The sequence below is a fragment of the Oxyura jamaicensis genome, chromosome 12 (genome assembly GCF_011077185.1).
Source record: "Oxyura jamaicensis isolate SHBP4307 breed ruddy duck chromosome 12, BPBGC_Ojam_1.0, whole genome shotgun sequence".
Classification (NCBI taxonomy): domain Eukaryota; kingdom Metazoa; phylum Chordata; class Aves; order Anseriformes; family Anatidae; genus Oxyura; species Oxyura jamaicensis.
Window position 1 is genome coordinate 3,588,901 of NC_048904.1, and position 23,951 is coordinate 3,612,851.

At 37.4% G+C, this 23,951-nt stretch overlaps 1 protein-coding gene across 10 annotated transcripts in view; it reads left to right on the top strand.

Moving 5' to 3' along the window:
• Positions 1 to 23,951, top strand: part of IQSEC1 (IQ motif and Sec7 domain ArfGEF 1) — a 336,457-nt gene that overhangs the window by 55,091 nt on the left and 257,415 nt on the right. For 8 of the 10 annotated variants that reach the window (XM_035337514.1, XM_035337515.1, XM_035337506.1 and 5 more), the window contains exon 2: positions 10,648 to 10,677. The exons of the other annotated variants lie outside the window; for them this stretch is intronic. In XM_035337514.1, coding sequence (XP_035193405.1) covers positions 10,648 to 10,677 — 30 coding nt within the window. The remainder of the gene's footprint in view (positions 1 to 10,647; positions 10,678 to 23,951) is intronic. 10 annotated transcript variants of the gene reach the window in all.

Genomic DNA, 23,951 nt, shown 5'->3' on the forward strand with positions numbered 1-23,951 from the left:
CCTCGAGGACAGGGGTTTTCTGTACAAATATGAGTGCATGCAGGCAGATGCTTGAAGACTTCACACAGATCTAGAAAATAAATGGACAATATTGTAATCCAATTTGTTTAAGATACCTAAAAAATAGATTACTTTCTTTAATAGAAATTGAAGAAAATGCAGGATGAAGGGAATGTGATTAGCTACATATGTTGTTTGTGAAACAGCTCGTAGTTTCAGTGAACGTCCATTGGCAGTTGGGGTTCTAAAATTCAGTCAATTCAGTAAACTTATCAAATATGGCCACTTAAAAAGGTCCTGTGTTGTGTTTTTAATATAGAACTCTCTTTATATCTCCTTCCTCCCTAGCACAGTGGAATTTGTCCTATTTCACCGTGTCTGGGGAGAATTGCTGTAACTCTGTTACAAGTACGTGCACTGGGCATAGAGAACCAGTTCCAGCAGCGGAAGTGGCAGTGTCCTACTTCGTTGCTGTGGTATACAGTGGGAATTGGACACCTGCTGTCACTTTGTTTTTGCTTTGGAAATGGTGCCTGAAAATGTGTCTTATATAACAGAAATTGGACCTTGCAGCTAGTGATTCCTGTGTTTACTCCTGTGTTAACTTACCTTCACAATGCTGTGTCCTGTGGGTCACTGTATACTTTCAGCCCAATTTAATTCATAGTTCTGACTTGAGTTTTAAGGTTTATACTGTTTAGGACTTCCATTGAAACTACTTTTTCATTTTGGTAATGGGAAATCACTTCTAAACTCTCCCTGCTTTTCTGCAGTCACAGTATGTTTGTAGAAGTGCTGTTGTGCTTTATATAGGCAGCTCTTGCACGTGCCAAATGACAGTGTTTTACTTGCTCCTTCGTAGGCAAAATAATATTAAATGAACAGTACTTCAAAATGTTTTCCATATTGCTAGGGCATATGTGGAACTTAGAGCGTACTTAACGTGTCCAAGGTGCTTTTTTTGTTTGAAGGTATACACAGCATGTATGATCAGTGGCGTAGGGCACAGTGAGCTGAAGCATATGAAGCATTATTAATAATGAAACAGAAAATATTCAATACTCACGTAGCACCAAACCAGTCTTTAAAAACATGGAGTATAATCATAGAAAAACTTTATCCAGTGTCTTAAGTGACCAAGAATCATGAGGCCTTAGCATGAAACTGGTACCGTTATAACTCATGGGGAATTTCTTAAAGCCTATGCTTCTCGTGATGGGTTTGGCTTAGTGATGGTGTGTCTGCTCTGACACGTTAGGAGCACTGTAATAACGCAGGGTGAGCTGATGCACGGTATTTGAAAAGAGCTGCTTGCTTGCTAGATCCAAAGCAAACAAAGCTGTACAATACAGTAAAAATGTCATTAGTAAAATATAGACAGTACTGAAGGTGCTTCTATAAAATTCTGAGATACAGTTCTATCAAGTTACATGGGGATGTGACATTTTACTGCTGTCTCATTTTTCTCTAGAGGAACCAGCTACCTAGCTCTAGGTACTCTGGTAAAACTGATCTTTAGTAATTAGAGGTACAGTTCTGTGTTAACCACTTACCACTGCTAGCACAGAAGAGATTAAGATTTGTATCTGAGGCAAGGAAGGGAAATGATCCTTACTAGAAACTGTTTACTTACTGTGATACACATCATGCAATACAAAATATGGATTTCTAATACTGAAAATTGTAAAGAGCATTTTAGAAAATTATTTCTACCATATATTGAGGTCTGGTCAAGAGCAAGAATAGAAAAATGACTACTCTGATAATTATAGTGCTTATATAGAGTTGCAGAATGTGTGAAAAGGACATTCATTTTTATTTTTGATTATATTCAATGAAACATTTTTATGTCCTTCAGGGTTAAGCATGACTCTAGAAAACAGTTTTATCTTTACATCAGAGCATCCTCTGGCTTTCAGACAAAGGTTTTCTTAAGACTTTTATAGAACCTAGCTGTGATATATCCTTCTGTTTTTGTTTCGTTTTGTTTTTATGATGCTGTTGTTTAACTTACTGCATTTGAAATCCACAAGCACACACAATTTTTAACTTAAGTGGAAGAACTTGATGTGGATCTGAGCAGCTGCTGGTGCTAGTGCAGCGTACCATGGAGCGTTTCCTGTTTTGTAAGCTACGGGATCTCGCTATCAAAAAGTGGAGGGAGACAGATTTCAAACCTACCTACTATGTGAATAAATTGCATGTTACTACAGTGCAGTTTTACTCCATCATCCATTTTATTTTCACTTAAAAGGATTTCTCAGATGTGCTTGTTAATGGGCAGTATTAGTCTGAAGGATTTCGGACAGTAATTGTAGAGACAATCTAAAATGCTTGAGGTGAGGCGTTAGAGCTTTCAACCCTCCAATAACTGAAAAAAGCTAAGAATCTCAAATTCTGACCCCATGTTATCTTTCAAATTGAGCTGGCAGTCTGAAATGTGGGAGCCTCTTAATTACAGACCCCCATCCATTCTGATGCAGGTGATAGTTTCTTTGTTAGTCAGTGGTGATCCAGGCTGCTTAGTATACAACCTCCCTAGAACTTCCAGAGAGTGTGAGTTGTCTGGGAGCTGAGAGCCCCTTGTGAACAGGATGTGCACCTAAAACACCTCCCTTTCTCACAGGGTACCAGATAGATAAATGCTGATTCTAATCGGTACAGGTTTGTGTCAGCTTTGAACTGGTGACTTTGGCTGCTGCTTTGGCATAACTAGTTTGGTTTTGTGGGCTTGAGGATGTTGGACTGTACAAGAATTGCTGGATCATTATGTAGCTCCCTATCTGAACTCCCCAATGGACATGATTCTCTTTGCAAGAGGCCAAGTTTCCACCTCCCCTACTTTTAAGCTCTCTACATGCTTCAAGGAGTTATTGTAATAGCCGGTGACAGCAACGTGCTGACTTTCTGATCACAAGACCAGTCTGAGAAAGTGGTGTGAAGACTTCAGCAGAAGCCACTGGAGTCCTGCTAATGTGTTCAGTGGTTTCGTACCATTGCTGCTCATGATGGTACTGCAGTTCCATTTTTAGGGCCAGCTTTTGGATGTTGCTAATTGCTGCTATCCATCTCTTCTGTTCAATTCCTGCAGGCTTTAGAGCAGAAGAGATGAATGCAGAGATGCTGTAAGAACTACTGTCTTTTTGCGTTAAGAGATTCCTCTGGCAACATGTTTAGTCATTATCTGGAAAGTGAAGTAATGACAGAAGGGAAAGACGTGGTGCCAGGTCTGAATGCTGTTTGTTATATGCTGGTCCTCAAGTTTGCTGAGTATCCCTGGATCGAATGTTTCATGTTGGCTAAAATCAAACTTCACATCTTTCTATTCTATTAGATAAGTACTTGTTCTGGTGCTGGTATTGGAACACGCTTTACCATTTAAATACAAAACCATCACAGCAGTGATACGGGACTTCATAATCTCTTGTATTTTCAAGGAAAAGCTTTTGTATGCTTGTCCTGTTTTCAGTATGCCAACGACTTGATTTAATAAGCACATCTCTGAATAGCGAAGGAAAAACGATCTTATGATAGGCATTAAGTTTGCAAAGCTCAAAGTTTATATATATATATTTTTTGACATCTTTGAGTTTACCTTTACTCTGACTTCAGAGATCTTCCCAACAATTACTTGTTACCAGCAGCATTTCATCTGTTCCTAATCGTAACGTGCACAGGGAATGCTTGTGACTCCACAGTTTAAGGGGAGTACCTCAAGGTGATGCATCTAGCTCAAAGTGTTAGAAGCAGTCTGATAATAAAGATAACATTAGTGCTGTTTAATATGTTTAGCAGTGACATAGGCAGTGGGATTGAGTGCACAACCACAGCAAGTCTGCAGATGACACCAAGCCGAGTGGTGCGGTCAGTACAGCAGAAAGAAGGGATGCCATCTAGACAGACCTGGACAAGTTTGAGAGGTGGGCCCTCATGAACCTGATGAGGTTCAACAAGTCCAAGTGCAAGGTGCTGTGTCTGGGTCAGGGCAATCCCAGACATGAGGCCAGGCTGGGAGAAGAACTCACTGAGAGCATCCCTGCAGAGAAGGACCTGGAGGTTCTTATGGGTGGAAGGCTTGACGTGAGCCGTGCGGACCTGCAGCCCAGAAGGGCAACTGCATCTGGGGCTGCATCACCGGAGGAGTGGGCAGCAGGTGGAGGGAGGTGATTGTCCCCCTCTGCTCTGCCTTTGTGAGGCCCCACCTGGAATCCTGGATCCAGGGCTGGGGCTTCCAGCACAACAAGGATGTTCATCTGTTAGAGCAGGTCCAGAGGAGGGCCACAAAGACAATCACAGGGCTAGAGCACCTCTTCTACAAAGAAAGAGATGGAGATCTTCAGCCTGGAGAAGAGAAGGCTCTGGGAGACCTCATTGCAGCCTTTCAGTACCTAAAGGGTACTTGTAAAAAGATGAAGAGCAAATGTTTACATGGGCAGATAGTTACAGGACAAGAAGGAACAGTTCTTAACTAAAAGAGGGTAGATTTAAATTAGCTGTTAGGAGGAAATCCTTCACTCAGAGGGTGGTGAGGCACTGGAACAAGTTGCCCAGAGAAGCTGAGGATGCCCCATCCCTGCAGGTACTCAAGGCCAGGCTGGATGGGGCCTTGGGCAGCCTGATCTAGTGTGTGGCATCCCTGCCCATGGCAGGGGGTTGGAACTAGATCCCTTCCAACCCAACCCATTTTATGATTCTGTGATAATTCTGCAGTATATACTTTGGCCTGGGTGCATCATATGTGACTGGTTAGATTTAGCCCTCTGAAATAAATTTTCAGTTGCATAGGAAGTTTTTAGAGATCCTGTGCAGTAGAATGCTGAACTGAATGAAAGCACTGCATTTGAGGTGGCCAGTAGACTCTCTCATATTGTTTAGAAAAGAACAAAACTACTACTAGGACAGTACTGTTACCAAATAATCCATGAAAGTAGTTTTCCTACTGTGTGAGGTAGTTCTTTATCTCAGGATTTAAACGCAATGCACTAATCATACTCCTCTAACTGATTTTCTCGTACTTTTGTGATGGGAGGGCCCAAAAGCATGTCTTTGCAGTGGCTGCTTATTCTTTCATTCAATTATACATAGTAACAGAGTCCTGATGAAAGGGTTATAGTTAGTGGTGAAATCAATACTTTTCTCATCCTCAAACTTAACTTGCTAAAATACCACTTGCTGGATGGGTCTCACCGTACTTAAAATTTTACCAGTTGTTTTAAGAATCTTTAGTACAGTAGATTTTTTTTCTAACCATGTCCTGCAAGCTAGCTCTTGTTTTTCTTTTTTTTTTTTAAGAAAAAAAAAAAAATGTTTTTCTTTAAAACGTGTTTGTGTTATTGGACATACTGTTTTGCACGCTGCTGGCAATGCACTGATGCTGATGTAGACCTACTTAGCAAAGGGAAAAACAGCAAACGTGCTTGTTTGGGAGGCTCAGGGAGGTTTTAAGTATCTGATGACTCTGTGCAGCAAGCAAGGCCACTCTGTTTTAAGACTTGATCCTCCCCGTTTTGAATTGTTGCTTAAAACATATATCTATGCAAACTATGCTGAAGCCTTCTCATGATATAAATAGTATTGTTTATATAGCCATTAATGAAGTTTCCCTCAGGTCTCCTTCCTTGTGAGTAATCTTATCCATGTTGCATAAGCAGAAAGACATAAGTTACTACTAAAGGCGATCTGTAATGGGTGTAGTTTTATTCCTTGAGACAAATTCTATGGCCAAAGCAAGGCTTAATCAAATATATTGATCTAGTATTGCTCTGTAAAGGTTTGGTTCAATGTTTTCCTTTTGTAAAAAATGAAATTAAAATGCCCTTCAATATGTGGTTACTGTATATTCCTATTTGAAGTTGGTCTCCTGAAATTCGTAAGAAATAAAATTGGTTCTTGAGCCTTGCAAGATGAATTTCAGATAGTGTATGATTATTTAACCCGGGAGTTTTAGAGGCTATTACAAATCTTAAGCTCTACCCTGTTTTTTGTGTTCTGATGGGAATGGCATCTCTAGACGGGTCAGGAGATAGGACTGAGCTTGTTATCGCATTGGTGGTTGTAGGGCTGTGGAACCATGTACAAGTCCTGTCTTTGTCATCTTCCTGCTTGGTGCAGGAAGATGAGTGAAGACGGTGAGTGTCTCTTGGGCATGCAAAACAAAGGAGAAATCATTTTTGTTACATGAAGTGAGATGTCTTTTGAAATTTTCAGTTTTCAATGAAGTGGACTGACAGGCTGATGGCACACAATTTAAACTTACACAAAAATTATTCAGGATTTCATAATCACTTTTGTTTGCTGTCTCTTGTAAATCTTGAGTGCTGTTTTCTTGTTTGCTTTTTCTTTGTCGATGGTTTATGGTTTTCTATGATAGTATCTGTTCCTTCTGGCCGCTACTTGAAATGGAATTACAGTAAATACTGTTATTAGCAGAGTCATTTCTGCTTCTGTTGACTGTAACAGTCTTAAAGAGGATGCCTTTTCCTGTACTTTGTACTGGGAACATTGTTCCCTGGATCAGGAAGGAGACAAAGTTGTACTTCTACATAGTGTGCATGCAGGTTAATATTTAGTTCTGGTCCAAAAGGTGATGAAATATTGGAAACCAGCCAGGGATGAGCAAAGAATTATTTTGGGAGAAAGTGGCATGACATTTATTACATCATTGATATAACTCATATGTAAATAGATTATGTTCTCTTTAAAATAAAGTACTGTAGCACAGAAGATGGATATCTTTTCTTCCTGTAAGGTCTGCCTTAAAAGAAATAGTTCAGTAGACTGCCAGAAATGTTATCACATTCTCCTGGTTTCAGCAGTGACAATATCCTTGTTTTTCTCTGGGTCCAAAGGAGAAAATAATCCAGAGTGTAGCACATGCTTAGTGTAAGCAGAAACATTAAATACTGAACCAAACCCCTGGATTTTATAACATGCTGAAGGAAAATCTAATGCTATATATCAAACTACAAGTAGTTTCTCAGCAGTATGTTCATTCAGCCCTGCAAACCAATCACAGGTTCCATTGATAAAATTGGTGATCTGAGTGACTCCTTGGAATTTATTTGAGTAAATCTTAACCTCAAATATGCAAACTTAGCAATTATGAAATTTAGCAGCTTTTTCACCTGTCGGTAAACCTAAAAACAAAGAAGGTATGATAGTCCGTCGACCCCAATGTTTAGCTCTCCTGAGCTGGAGAGATTCTCTTGTGAGAGCAATTGATTCTAGCCTTTGTGCAGCTGGACAAAACTGAGCTAACACAAAAACTTTGTAGCTGCCCAGCCTTTTCCTTGTGGCTTCTCTTTGACTAAAATACTTTCATCAAAATTCTTCTTGAGTTTTAGTGCGAGGAATAGTGAGATGATGAAAAGGTCGTCTGGGATGGTTGTCTGCTGCTTCTAGTGGCCCTGGAATCCCGTGAGCACTCCAAAGGATTTTCTCTGTTTAGATGGCTCAGAAGATTGTAATTGTAGTCAAGAGGAGAAAGAGAAAATTAAGGCGTTAAATCCTGTTGTATCAGCTGTATTTGAAAACTTGATAGTACAAGCAGTCACATACAGAGTCTTTTACAATTGTAAGATGCATGTTCTGCAAGATGTAATTTGCTGGAAACTGAGTGTGGGAAGGTGTCAGTTAAACATTCTATTCATTAATTTTCTCATTACTCATGGGGATACATAGGTGAGTTCATTTCTCTTCTTCTCCTTGTGTTCATGTAACTTTCAAGGACATAGAAAAAAGCTACTTTGAAGTTACCTTTAGTCTACCAGCGTACAAATGCATCTCTAAACCTAACAACTCAACCAGAGAGAGGTTCTAGCCTCTATTAAAATAAATCTTGCAATAACAGGTAATGCTGCGTGGTAATGAATCCTGGTAACACCCAAATTCTCAGAGCTCTCAAAAAGGTCAAGAGTGTTCCTTGTATGGGTAGATACTGCACTGGGTTTACAAAATACTGCAGTGGATTTTTGTGATGGCAAGAGATAAGTGTTAAATGAAAGCTCATTTTTATCCTTAAGTGAAAGGCAGTGATAATGGCCTAAGTGATAATGTGAAAGGCCACAAGTAAAAAGGCAATGGTAACAATTTCAGAAAAGTTTCTTTGGAAAACAACTAAGCTCAAGAACAAATCTTGATTTCTTACATCTCCTGGATATTAGCGATAGAGCGTGTCAGGCAGCTACTTGCTGTGGCTTTCTGTTCAGGGAGCAGGTGGTTCATTCTGCTCTGAGCAGCAGTTTTCCACGATACTGAATGCTCTTCTGTTCTGAAGTCTTTCATGATGGCTGTCAGTATCACGGACTGATATTCGTGCTTGTAGGCATAGCTGGTCACATGCACTCAGTCCACTGAACTACAGCCCCACTACCACCCCCAGAGTATCTTCTGGGGCAAGAGACAGTTTTTTTGTTGTTTTCATTTCCCCCTTTCATCTCAGACTGTGCTTTTAAAATTATCCAGATTTCTTTAATCTTGAAGAAAATTAAGATAATATTATAACAAGTAATGAAGGGGAGGCATCTATTTTTGGCACTTACTTCTACAATAGATCTTGAAAATTAGTTTTTAGTACTGCTTATTTCCTGGAATTAGTCTTATGAAACTTTTACTTGCCATAACCTTTTCCTACCAGCACTAGCATAACACTAGTCATTGCAGATGAAGTAATTCTAATAAGAGATCAGTTTATTTTGTTCTTGTTTTCAAACTGTGGAAGATGGGAAGTATTTAGCACTGTGTATGGTGCTGAAGAAATACTTGTCTTTGATTTTCAGGGAGGCAGTGTTGGTCCTAGCTTGTTACTGAAGTGCTACAGTTTGCAAACAGTTTACTTGATGTAATTTTCTTCAGTATAACTACAAGGTTTTTAATTAACTAAAACCCAGATGTTTTTATCATGTGAGACCGTAACAGCCATCCTAAAAATACGAAAGGATTTTTTTTTTTTTTTTAAATTCTGTTTTTAAAACAGATTGAAAGGTACTTCGAATGAGGCAAACAGCAAGTATGGATCCCCCCAGCCTGAATAGCCTGAGGAATTGTATGCTGCGTTGGGTACCCGGCTTGGCTCCGACTGAGGTGTTGGCTTGCCTGGCTGCTAGGGCTGCAGCACAGATGCTGGCTGATGCACAGCATAGCTGCGCTCCTGCTGCTGCTTTATGCTGGTGCATCTCTGCTCCGTCTGATGCTGGAGATGTTTTCTGGCACGCAGAAGTGGGCAGTGCCAAAAATACACTGGGGCAAGTTGAGGGAACACGAAGTGGCAGACTTGATGGTATTTTTGCAGTGCCAGATCAACCGATAATCTCAATGATTTGAGGGTAGCCTTTAATATGGATTTAATGAGCTCCCCAGCACACATAAGTGATCACTAATTAACTTAATATTGGTCTTTGATCAGGAGCTGGATGAGGATGCTGAGACAAATATATTTTCAATAATCAGAACTGGTTCATTTTATCATTTCTCTCACTGATTATTGAAGAACTCTCATGTCTTATACCATGCTGTACTAAAGCACATGAAGTTGAGATATGATAGCTGATCTTTTACAGGCACTGTTCCGGATGCATTTCTGGCAAACCTGGATCAAAAGACATGTTTAATGAATTTTGAAAATTAATATTGATCCTCATTTTATTTGGGTCCCTCTGAAGATTTTGAAATGGAAAGGGTATTTTGAGGCTTTATTTTGCTCTGGAATCCCATTGTGTGATTCCTGCTTCTCAGCCTTATCGTACTGAGCCTATTGATGCAGTTAGGGTTTCTGTAGCAATGAGGCTGAATTGTTTTGGAGTGAGGAAGGAACAGATATGGACAAATGATTGTACATTTAAATTTGGATTTTGTGTGTTCATTATATGCTGGGAGTCATTACATTTCGATTCATCTTCAGAGGAAGAAAATTTGCTATTATGAATAACATAAAATTCAATTTCCTTATTAAAAAAATGCTTGGGGGTGAGGAGCAGGGAGGAGGGGCTGAAAAGGTTTTGCTTCAGTTGGACTGATAAAATTACCTCACCTTGAGAAAAATATGGCCTTTAAGAGCTTCTGTAACCTCAAGGTTTTTAACCCTTATTTTTAAACAGCTATAAGAAAAAACAGACAAGTGTGGTGGTTTTAAAATAGTGCACATTAGTTGTACTCACAAACCATAGCACTTTTTGGGTAGTGCTTGATAAGTTTGGGGATTAGATTCCTAAACTTACTGGCCAACTGAAAGTAGAGTGAAGAAAGGCTTAAAAAAAAAAAAAAAAAAAAAAAAAAAGTGCTAATTGGCTTCTGGAATATCAGAGGCTGGTGCTTTTCACTGTTCCAAATCTGATAGATAAATCTGGATTACTCTGTGTTTGCAGAAGTTCTTTATTGAGGTCTCAGGGGGTGATAGCATATATATTCATATTCCAGTTATTGGCTTCAGCTGTTGTTTCTTAACTCCTAATAGATTTATTCTGTATCTATATAGAACTGCTTTCTTTTTTTAAAATGTCTAGTTATCAGGGAAAGTACAAGTAGCCTTGGAAAAACTAGAGGAGATATAAGGGAAGAGAATGCATAGGAAGGTCTATCACTTTCTAGACTACCTAGGCTTATAAATGCTAACAGTAATCATGTCCTAACTATTTGTGTGTTACTTTACAGGTCTGAAGGAGAAAGTTCAAGAAGCATCAGGTATGTGTAAATTGCATTTCAGTCATGTTGCCTTCATTTGTCTAAGAAAATAGTTTATTTCAAAGCAAAACATTGGAAACATAAAATGGAAACAGATTTCAAAGTTTCGTTATTGGTTCTACTTAAAAGTTCCTTTATTCAACATACAGATGGCATGTTATATTGGATAAGTACAGAAATGGATAACATGACATTCCTGAATTGTCTTATTTACGGTATGGCTTAATTAAGACATATCATATTTTGGAAACTGCAAAATATGGTTTATAGTTGTCAATCAAAAATGCACACTAAATACGCTTTTGTATTAGCAAAGGAGCAAGCCAGCTGTCATTTTTGGGGGGTGACATCTGTATTGGTGAGAAATCCATGTGCTTGTTCTGGCTTTCTTAGTCTTCGCTTCTTTATCTGCCAGAGAACCTTCACTGACTAATTGTTACAATACTCATTGTGCAATTGGAAGATTCAGATAATGTAGAGAATTTAGTGTAATCATCAGATACCTTAAAATGTATTCATTTAATATTTTCACATTTATTTCAAGGCTATCTTTTTATGCTACCTCTCTAAATGTAGCTGTCCTGAGTCAAATTGTAGAACTGGAAGCAGTGCTGTAAAATTTTACTGAAATTATGAAATTTCAGTACTTGAATCTGAAAGAGTCCCACGTGCAATAGACCATTTCAGTTAAGCAGATGCCTTGATGCACAGGAAGTGTGGCTATTGACCAATGATGATAAAGTCCAAAATGTTGGCACTCTACGGATTGGTATGGGGGTTGTCAGGACTTTTTGTCTAATGACATTTTACTGCATTTTATTTCTTAAAATAAATAAATAGATAAAAAAACAGCAAACATACTAAACAGAACCTTCACTTGCTGATTTAAAAATGCATTCCTTGGCCACAGGACTATCAGACTATCCCCAGAAACGGGTGAATTGCGGAATAGTTGGTGTCTTATCAGAAAAACAGAACTTTGTAGGAAGTGATCAAAAATGCTCTGAAATGCTTTTTTCTTACAGCAGAAGTAAAAATCAGTATGGTATTGACCTGAGTGAAAGGCTGTACAGAAGTTAGTAGCATGTTCTTAATATACAGCAACTGAACTGGACAAAATTGTGATCTGCTAGAGTTACGACCATAGTAAGATGCCTGTGTCTTATTCCTTGCCTATGACTCCCAGTAGTGTGGTCGATATGCTTGTAAGCTATGGAAGGAGTAATTCTGACCAGGTATTGCAAACTGAAACCAAGTCCATTGCAAACAAGTCCAGTGGCATGAGATTTTACAGAACTGTAATTTGGATCACATTTCAACCTGCTTGGACTGGATGCATCTATAGAAAATGTACAGCATATTTCTCCTTTATACAGGCTTCAGGGTTATGATGATGAAAATGAACATCACATGTTCCGTACAGAAACCTGTCAGCAATATTGCAGCATGAGTCTTAGGGCAGTGGTATAATCATCTCTTTGGGGACTGCTCAGAGAAGTAATTCTGTTATTCATTATGCACTTGAGTTATTCCAAGGCAAAGTTCCAGACTTCTGTGATGGTCTAAAATTAGGCTAATTAGGGGGATAGTGTTTAAATTCTGAAGGGAAGAAATCATTTCTACTCAAAAAATAATAATAATAATAAAATAAAAATAAAATAAAAAAGCAAATAAAATAGAATCAGTGTCTTTTGCCAGATTGTTCATCTGAATTCTTGAAATAAACTATGCATGGGGCTGCAAGCAGTAGGGAATCCAGGGATAAAAGGTACTATCTCAGCACTAGTTAGACAGATAACATAAGCTCTTAAATAAATTCATGTGGTATGGTTGCAGTTAATAAGCAAGAGTATTGTTTAGAGTAGTAGTGCTCTCACTATTTAGAGCCTAGCAGTAGTCTACTAGACTCTCACTAGCATTAGCATTTAAGATTAAAGGATCACTGTAGATAAAATCTGAGATACTTTTTTAAAAAACCCTCTTTCTGCATGAGGATTGTTTTGAGATCAGATGGATGATAAAATTTGGCGTTTATCTCTCTGTCACTAGAAATCTCTGTCCTATGACCATTCACGGAAATGGTTTCTCACGTAGAAACAAGACCTTTATCTCCAGTATGCCATCAGTACAGGAGCAACTGATTTAGAAATTAACTTATATCTTTGCATTTCTAGCAGATGTGTACGGAAACAGATCGGTCTGTTGAATTCAGCATGAGTCAGAACTAATAAATTGGAGTGACATGCATGTTAACTTGTAGAGTAGGTCTACCCTGTGCTAGGTTCATCTTTCTCCCTTACTTCCTGTAAAACCTGCACCATTGTCAATCTTATTGAAATTTTTAATTCTTCTTGGCAGATCTTTTTGCCAGTTGTCTTGCCCCTGAGCCATAAAGAGAAGAATTAAGATTATGAAGGGAAGCAAATAAGTATATTTTGTAGTTTTTTGTTGTTGTTGTTTGTTTGTTTGCTTGTTTTTTTTGTTGTTGTTGTTTGTTTTGTTTTGTTTTGTTTTGTTTCCTCCACCCCATCCCTCCCCAGCCTGTGTTAAACAGCTGAGCTTGGTAGGCCGCAGAAGTCTGAAGCCACATATCTTATACACAGGACTTGCAAACTTTGGGTTTGGCTCAGCTGGCTCTAGGAGTTGAGTGAGTACAATGCAACTCTTGGCCTCAGAGACTGTTTTGGGAATAACTGGCTCTTTTCATACTGGAATGGAATACACATTATCAGTGATGCCCTAGAATTTTACACTGTTGCTCATTTGCAAAAGTTATTGCCTTGGTTTTCAGTAGCTATATAAATTGTCATACAAATGTAAAAAGATATCTTGAAAGATATCTTGCAATCTAAAGACATCTTGAAATGCCCTGAAATTCAGTAAATAATGGATCTGACTGTGCAAAGACAAGTGTGATGCAGAAAAGCTGTATGATTCCCGATACACAGAAATGATTACAAAGAATAGTTAGGTAAGTAATTATCTTGACTTTTTTTTTCTTCCCTTGGCTTTCTCATTAGGATAATGTATTGGTTTTAGTCACATTGTGCAAGATCTTACAATATGTTCTGCTTTATAATATTGTTGTACTATATTAAACTTGCATTGGTTTCCTTTAGTTGAGTGTCATGTAACTATCTAGCCTAGGTATTTATGTTAAATCTATTACATTGATAAATTGCTTTGAAAATTTTACATTCTGAGATGTAATGAACACATACACAGTGAGCTTTGAAATTGTCAGTGTGACAGTCCTTTTTAATTAGTTGTCTTTGTCCATATGTTTTCAGTAGAAAATGCAATTTGTTTTACATGCAGTTTTAATATTTAGTAATGTGACTAAACAGTTACAGATAATAATGTATAAATGTGGTATAATCTATCATATCAATGCTTGTAGGAGTGGGATGTCTTAAGGCTTAATAAAATGTTTGTTTCTAGATGATGTTTCTTTATCTTTATTATGGGCCCTGAACACATAGCAATAGAATGAACACATAATGTTCATAATGTTTAATGTTTATGTTTAATAATGTTAAACATAAACATTAAACACATAATGTTTAATGAACACATAGCAATAGAATACAGGATTCAAGTAGGGACAGCAAAGGGACTCTGCAGATACCTTTTAGGTCAGTAAGACCCTTCAAGCAGCAAAACCCCCAAATCTGCACACAAACAATACCTGTATTCTAGCTTTCATTTTTCCCCATGTTTCTTCTTAGAAGAGTGTAATAATTGCATGACCTATCATTGGCTTAAAGACACAAGATCTAATTAACTGTTTCTGTAGGTATCCATTTGCTGCCTTTCTGGCAGTAAAATAGTTGAGTGAAATTTGAGTTGACCATAGCTACTCACCACAACTGTTCCATGATGTTCTCAATATAATGCAATTGTTGCTTGTCCCATCAGCCATCCTGCACAACATATATTTTCAGTCCAGCCACTGAATTTGACCTCTTTAGGTACTTCTTTTCCTTCTCAGTTGTGTGCTTTTTAAAGCAGAAATGAAATACAAAATGTAGTAATCTCTAAGTAACAATGCTGCATAAAGCAGGTAGTACGTGATAGCACCTGGAGAGAGGTATAAGGCTATTGCCAGAAAAGGCGTGGTGTTCTATGAGTACCTGTGAAATTCAAGAAATAAGCAAAGGGGAGGTGGCAGGGGAGGAGGGGAATGTGGTTTTGCAAGGGAGGGGAAATAAAAATTAAAATAATAATAATAATAATAATAAAACAGTTGAAATATTAGTAAGGAAAAAACATCAGCCAATTATTTACCTGAACCAAAATAAAAGTCTGAGATATCCTTTTCAATAATAAATGGATGGAGGATGTTGAAAGTTTTGTATGTTGAGGATCATGTAAAAAGGCTAATTTTCTATGAAGATGCATATTAGATTAAGTGCAGCAGTAATAGTTTAGTTTATTTTAGAGCAAGAAAAAACTGTAGAATATCAGCCTGATTATATGCCAGGTGGAGAGTGGGAGGAATGGCTGTTAAACACCTCGATAAGCTTCAGTAATTGAGACAGAGAAAGTCTAGCAGGAAATAGACTTTTTTCTCCCTATTTTCAATGAGATCTACTTCATCTCTGTGACTCAGCCTCCTCTCTGATAACGTGCAAAGTACAGGTTTGGGGGAATTAAACACAGACAGGCTTGTGACACTAATTTTCAAGGTCAAATGTATTACTCAACAATTTAAAAGATTTGGTGACTGCATATTAAGAGAGCCATCATTGCATAAAGATTTTTCTACAGTTCTTCAGCAGTCCATAAAATGCTTAAAATCACCATTTGATACTAAATTAAAACAAATTAATAAAATCCCTTCAACCCTCAACAGATTTCTATGTAAATATCAGGCTGACCCTCTACAAAAGAGTATAATATGATTAGTCTCTTATTGTTTTAAAGAATTGGACAGATACACAAAATTTCTGTCTCACTTCAGTGATTACAGTCCTAGTCCCAGGAGCACAGTACAAGCAGAAGTGCTTCGTGCTGAAATGATACCTGACAGAGGGAGAACAGGTGAGGTGAAGTACCTGACCACCGTGATGAGATGTTCTGATTTCCATCCTGTGCTGCCCACTAGATTTAAGCTACTGCTTTCAGTATGCACCTTAAGCATACATTGGGCACCTGCTGATAGTTAAACACAACAGTGTTACAAGCTAGCTATGGATAAAATTATAAAAGTACTAGAAGTTGATAAGTGTTCTGAAAAGATACTATGTTCTGTGAAGATCTCCTTACTAATACGCATCTGTTCTTACTAAGATCTTAGAGTTAAATTAAGCTGCTGTTAGTAAACAACTGTAACTGCTTTTTCCAGCTATTTTTCGAGGCTGATTGAAACAAATCAACCCTTTGTTATCCATTCCTGAAATCTTGTTCCAGCTTTCCTGTTTGTATGCAGCTAGGCTGTTCTGCCCTTCTGACTGCTAAGAAGTCAATTTTGTCTGTAAGAGTACTGGAATGGATGGATTTTTCCTCTGCACTTTGTAGTAGAGTTATACCTTAGAAACAGTTTTGTGCAGTGACATTCCAAGGATTAGCAAAGCTTATTAAAATCAATAATCAGTAGAATCCAAAGTGATCAGTAGTTTTTTTATAATCATGGATACTGTTATCTTGACTTTTCTGCTAAGCTCTAGTGTTGCTTAGCACTTGTCTCTAAAAGGCTTTTCAAGTTCAGTAATAGTTTAACTCTTCGTGCAACTTGTAGTATGGCAGTGAATTTCAAGACCTTCCTCAGACGTAGCAACCCTAGTGTTTGCTTGTACTGCTACCTGTTTGACCACTCAGAATTTGCTTTGTAACTGGGAGTGAAACTGAAAATAAAAACAAGTAAATTAACAACAACAACAAAAGTAAAAACAGTATTCCACTGAAACATTGTGGTAAATGTTTAAATGACACTAAAAATGGGAAAACTGTCTTATGAATCATACATACGAAATACCATTCACTATTTCACCACTAGTGGAAGTTATATTGGAACGAATTGATAATAAAATGAAATATGTGTTATGTAATGCTACACGACTTGGATAGGATATGAATGTCTTTACAATACAAAGTGAATATAGACTGGATTAAAGGTTATAGGGTCATAGTTCATGATTAAAGAGGATTTTTTGTTCGCTTCCTTATTGCATCACTAAGTGTGGTCACCTTCCTTCTTAGCACGTCTTCCAGAGACAGCTAACGTGTCAAGCAGCACAACCGTCTTAGTGGGTGTGTAAAGAGCAACTTAGTCATGTGGGCTGCTGGTTGGCATCAGTCCTCCATCAGCCTTCTGAGGAAAGTGACAAGCTTCTTTGGACAAGGAAATGGACATGGATGATGTTTGCAAGATACTTGCTAAGTTGGTGGAGAGAAGGTGTATTACTTCATGCAGCCAGGTTAGCTGGAGTTTCACTGGTTTTAGTGCACTGTTTCTGAAACCACCATGTGGGTCACATCCTTTACCCTCCTTTTTTCGATATACCATGAGCTGATTTCATTGGGTATTTTGAACAGTTACAGAGAGCAGAATGTGGCCATATATATGCTCTAGTTGATGGGGGAGTCATTGTCTGAGCTCTATAATACAGTGCTCACAGTTTTTTTTAATTACATTCATTTTACTCTAATGGAATACACTCTCAGTTGTGAAGCTCTTTCCTTGAGCAATTGTATTCAATATAACAAAACTTTGCATTATCACTAGTGGCATTTTAGGCACTTGAGTTTTGGGAAAAGCATTATGAAAATTGATTGTAAACTGCAACTAGACCGTCCTAGTGACACTGAGTGCCTTAATTTTTTTGAGTACCCATTCTGAGGTGTTTTAAAACTTCTTGATCTTCAAAAGACGGTTGAGTGTATACCTCAGCAATTGGTATAAGTGTTTCAAATTGCATACTGACTTACCAGTCAGAATATATTTCTGAGAAACACCCCATGCCAGTCGAGTATTGTTACTTAGAGTGATATTTTACCATTGAGTGGCTAAAATAGTATGTACTTCAAGTAGTCAAGTTTTGGAAAGTTAACATCGTTAATATGATCAAGAAGCATACCCGTTATTTTGTAGACCTTCTATTGTTTTTACATATCCTCTGTTAAAAGAAGAAAAATACTGTTCATTCTGAGACAGTTCAGTCACGAAACAAACCAACAGTTCTATTTCTCAGGTGATAAAGCCCAAATCCCGTTATTTCCTCAAACTATAATGTGTAACTGCTTGATGATACTAGCTAGTAGGAGGAAGGTGGTTGAGAGGAATTCATTTTAACCTGACAATTTTCCAAAGAAATCCATTATTCTGTTCTTCAAATGATAAGCGCTTTATTATTATTTTTTTTTAATCCTGTATTTTTTTCAATGTGTGAAGAATCTTAAGGGATATCATAATGTTTCATGACTCAAATAAAAGCTTTAGGTACTGTAAATGATTCTAAACAATCATGGCCATGGCCCAAATTGTATACTTGGGACATATATACACCTAGGACAAAACTTGAACTAAGCTTACTGTTGTCATTCCAGCCCGCCCTCACACCCCCCTTAAATAGGGTTTCCTTAAACTCAACTGTCAAAGAAATACAACAGCACAGAGATGGAAGGTGAATAGGTGAATTAATTTGAAAAAGGGCTGGCTTTTTTTTTTTTTTTTCCAATAATTGGTTACTGGGGTGGTTGTTTCTTTGCTTTTTTTTTTTTTTTTTCTTTTTTTTTTTTTTCTGCTTCAGTTAATATGTTATAATAATATTTTGACTTAAAAATTACTGAGATTCCCATTTTCTACCAAAAAGTAGAATCAAGACTTGCTAAAATGAGATGCAATCCAGGTGGATAAACTAGCATATGCAAGCATCTTGCCTGAAATTATTTCCACTGGAAATAGACAGCTGTAATTTATGTAAGGTTCTAAGTGCTGATTGTGCTCCATAGAATTCTCTTGACAGGCTGGCAGTTGTCGAATTTGCAATCTTGAAGAAAAGACAAAGCTTTGTAAGTGGTTTCACATTAATTCAATGCAGCTAATTTTTATACTCAATTCTTGAAGGAGTTGTTCTTGTTCACGAGTAGTCCCATTGGTTACAATGTAAGATAAGGCTGGCTTAATGAGCAACATGTGTTCACAACTTCATTCAGTAAGTTGAGTGCTTGTAATACCACAGGATTTATCTTTTGTGTAGATAAAGTAGTTTAAATTTCCTTCATGATTTTGCCATTCCATGCTTTTGTTCTTTTCTATTAGAATTCACATAAAATTCTGGCTAAATCTGGGGAATAGAATATGCGAATAAAGAAAGAAAATAATGCAGAATATCTTTTTCTTCCTGTGTGCTTCATTATAGTCTTCAAGGGCTTTGGCTGAAGTTGATTCTGCAGCACCTGCTGAACTGCTCATAATTACTCTGAATTCAATTCTACTCTACTACAAGTCACTCTTGTCAAGACGACAAGAAGTAGCATGTATTTTTAGTAGACCTTAGCACACCTATTAGCTGTTTGGTGGGACAGCGAGAGCCACCTATAAGCAGGCTAGTGGTTTTAGCAAGTTGAAGCGCTCCTGCTTGCAGCTTCCACAAAATGATGCCGCTTTCTGGCTTACCTTTGTATCTGCTTTTCAGAGGAACACAGTGTGCTGTACTCTTGCAGTACAAACTTTCCTTGCTCCTTGTTGTAGGCTGAGAGAGATGTGCAGTTCTGCAGTTGCACATAAAACTGGCAGAGGAATTTCTGGTTTAGAAAAGAGCTGTGACACGGTCCAAACAGCCTCGCTTTTGAGGGAGCTTCAGAGGAAAATGGAGTATGATCTGAAGTTGGCTTAACTTATGAATGTAAAGTAGTTATTTTCTTTTCTTGTTTATTTATTTATAATGGAGACATTATTCCAGACAGTGCTGTGAGGGCAGGAATGCAATATAAGCAGAATTAACAAGCATAATCTTCTGTCCCCAACATTGAAAACAGTCTAGAATAACTATTGGAAATCCATGTGTATGAACAAACATGAGTTGGAGAGACTGAGTTTTTTTAATGATTTGCCTCTATGCACTGGCAATAAAATCTGTGCTTCATTGAACATAGTCTGTTTCTTCCAAAAGCATCCATGTATTCAATGTTTACATATAGGAGTCTAAGCCGCTGGTACCTTAAAATCAAATAGAAGAGAGAACTTTCACAGTTTTTCTTGCTGATCTCATTGCTTTGCTCAAGTAGTTAAGGTTAAACTAATGCTGTTCAACAGGAAAGTATGCAGCAAAAATGTATTTATTTATTTATTTTTCTCCCCTTGCCTTTCTAATCTGTATTCTAGGAAGTTTTATGCCTCAGTGTAATTCAAGAATGATCCTTGGATTAGGACATAAGCATGACTTAGATACCTGGTTCATCTGAGCTGTTTTAGTGATGCTTTCAGAAGAGTTCCAGTAAGTATAATTGTAAGTAAAAAAAGATGAAGTGAACAAGCAATGCTTTGCAAAAGGTGAGAACAGAATAATAAATAACATTGCAAGGATTAAAAATAACATTTTAGGTTATCACCATAAAAAAAAAAAATCCTTAAATATGCATTATAAATGCATATTTACTTGCTATCAGCTAAGTATCCTGTTTTCTGTCAATTTAAGACAAACGATTCATTTGCAATGTCACTGGTGCCTGAGAACTACTACAAGAAATTTGGCAAATGTTAGCGTTTTTTGGTTAGGTTGTGAGTGTTGGTTGTTTTTCCTGGAGTTCTTGCTCTACTTTCTGATTATAGAAATAAAGACACTTTTTATTCTTTTGCAGGATTCTCAGTAGCTTTCTCCCTTTTCAGAGAGTTCTCAGAGGCTCCTAACTTGTGTTGCCAGTACACTCCCAATGAGAGGCATGGAAAATACAGCACTAACAGACTTAGCTTTCCTAGTAAAAGATTAATATGGAAGTTCTTGCACTAGTAGTGCTCGTGAAACCTGAATAGGACACAAGACTATGAAGTAGTTGTGTTACGTGGAAGGAGAAAAGGAAGAACAGGTGCCAGTGGAAATTGCAGAGTGCTGCTGGTGTAGTTACCTTGCTTGCTCCAATGCTGAAGTCCTAACCAAGGAGAGGTTAAGCAAAAATACTTATTTTTGAAAGCATTTCTTAAAACTTCAGTTTCTTACAAACATCAGAACTGTGGGACAGCAGGCTTGGACTCTAAGTACATAGTATCTCTGGAATAGCTACGTTTCAGACTCCTTGAATGGCTTCTCGCTAACACCATCAGTAATCTAATTTCTGTGTTACTGAAGATGTAATCAGCCGTAACATTATGAAGTTGATTTTTTCCCTGTTGTAGGGGAAAAAAAAAAAAAGTTTCCCAATCATAGGATTTTTCTCTGTTGTACTCCCTGCCATTAGTTCTAACTTGTATGTATTGAAGGCTACAATGTCAGCCTGCTGGTTACCTTTGGGAAGTACTTTCAGGTTGATGTATGGGATGCACAAGATGAATCTGAAGAAATTTTTGTCCTTGGCCTGATATAGAGAACAATAAAAAAAGATTAGGTTTGTTGTGTGCCAACATCGTATTAATAAAAGTGTGTGTGTAAATTTTAGAGTGCCACCTTTGTGGGGAAGTAAATGTTGTTGTTGGACACAAATTATAGAGAAGAGAATTTCCAGCATGTCACATAGAGGAAACAACTTTTTGTTTGTTTGTTTGTTTGTTTGTTTGGAGTGGGGTGGAGGGTGGAAGGAGTACCGTTTAGTTACTAAATATGTGATTTATTTATTTATTTCTGACAAAAACTGCTTAGATTTTTTAAATATTAATTTATTAATTTATTTTAAAGTTGAAAGGAAACTTTCAATCAAGATCAGGACTGATTTTTTATTTAGTAAAGGTTTTTATCTTTACAAATGCAACAATATGGCTACCTGCATAACTGTCATAAGAGACCAAGGAAGGTCAAACATTTATGCTTGGGGTATAAGGCAACTTGGAATCTAGTTGAGTCAAATTCTGTCTGTCTTAATTACTAATTACTGTTCTTGTACCTTAAGAACATATCACTAGCTAATTATTTGCATTTATCTTTCAAGCAACAGTAAAATGTTTAGGGTTTTTAATTTGTGCTGTGAACAGACTTGGGGGGGTGGGGGAAAGAAATTCTGTAGGTTATTTATACTGAAGGACAGAAAGGACTAAGTAATAAAAACTGTAGGCACAGACCTTTACGTTGGTGCATAGCAAAGACAATTGAATATACATATATATAAAATTTGGAATACAGTGAACTTAGCTATCAGTGGATAATTCATTTCCTATCACAGCTACAGACTGCAAATGAAACTATATCCAAGGTGTAATTTCCTCCAAATGCTGAGTTTCCTGTGGTAAAGAGAATAGCAGAAAAGGACAAAGGGCCTTAGCAGGGATGTGCTCACTCTGTCACTTTTAATCTATTGCACATGTGGTGTGCACTTGAAGGCAGCCTTGTAAACTGATTAACCAAAGCTTATTTACAGAGGCATAACTACGCTGAGCTTGGGTGAATGGTCACATGTAAGTATAGATATCCTCATATTCTGCAGTATGGAAGTAGAGGCCAAAGACTTCTGTGAGTTTTGTTATTACTTGTTCCTTTAGCATCCAGTCCTAATGGCTATTATCTTCAGCTGTGTTCCTGTGTCTACCAAAATCACAGAAAGGCAGGAACACAAGATATCATCACGTTTGATATTTCAGCAACCAAATGTGGTATCAAGTGATTTCAATTTATATGTACATTGTTCTATTTTGTTTTGTAAATGAAGGTGTAGATCTTGCTTTAACCTACTGGATGAATAGAAAGCAGTCTTTCGAGCACACAGTGTTGTAATTTAATGTAGTGAAAATTCTTAAGGATTTTGTGACTCCTATAGAAAAACGATTAACTGAAAGTTCTAACCTTTTGTGCCTCTTTGCTTTACCCTATCATTAGCTGTCTTCTGCTCAGATTAAGAGGAGAAAGTAAAGTACTTTAACTTGTCTCCATAATGGATACCCTCACTTGAGGAAACCCCATATTGATTCCACAGTCTTATCTTCTTCTGAACGTATCTGTAAATAAGTGTCAGCTAGTCTTGACTAATTTCTGCCATCAATTTGGTCTCATTAGCTTCTTGTTGATTAAATCAAGTACATTACTTGGGATGCTCCTGTAATTTATTTGTAATAGTGAACTTTATCAGTGGAATAAAATTCTTCCTCTGAATTTTAATGAAAGAAATGATCTCTGTATGCAGATAAAGAGAGTGGAGCCCAAGTTAATAGAGCTGCACTAAATACTAGATACACTTACTCTATGACAAGTAGAAAAATAGTTTCTTGAAGGTAAATATTTACTGACTTATTCCTGAGTTTACTCCATCTCTATTCTAACCTGTGTGGTGTCTGGTGCAAAAGCGGTGAGTCATATGCTCAGGAACTACATTTTGAAGTGTTATAATGGTACACTTGGAGAATGCTCCCTAGATATCTTCAGTCTTTCCGTTTCTTTAAGTGCTTTTGTTTATCATACAGTCAAGGGTAATTTGATCTGCAAAGCTTTAGGAATGGTAAAGACTGGAGCATATCACATCAAAATAAGTCTTCAACTCAAATTATTCCTTCCTTTCTAGATACTGCAGACCAATAATATGCATGATTAAGGTGACTTACCATTACTCAGTTCAGAGGGGAAAAAAGAGTCTCTTTGTGCTCATGCAAACATCAAAAATCCAGCAAGAATTTATTTAAATCACCAGCTTTCTAATAAACCCCTCAGCTCTGAGGCATAAATTGAAGAAAGTTTCCACTCTGTAATGAAGATGAGGCTTTCAGATCACATGTTGTCATTTAATATATGCTCAAAATGTACTAAAATAAGCTTGGATTGCCTGAGATGCCACAGATCTTTGTTTGTAATCTTTTTCTTCTGCTTATGGTTTTGAAACAAACTGCACCGAAAAGCACTGCTGTAAGTAACCTCCTGACTGGTTCATGTCTTTGCCAGAATGACAATAGGCTTTTCAGATATGCGGCTACTGAGGACTGAATTCAACCAAGATAACATTAGCAAGATACCTGAGCATTACTTTGATAGTGCACTTTATCTATTGTAAATGTGTATTTGACTTTCAAGAACTGGATCTAATGTGACTATGAACTACCAAGTTATTTGTAATCCTGTGGCACTAAAATGCACTCCAATTCCTGAAGAAATTGTGAATTAATTGGCACTGCTGCCTTGCATTACAGCAGAAGCAATCTG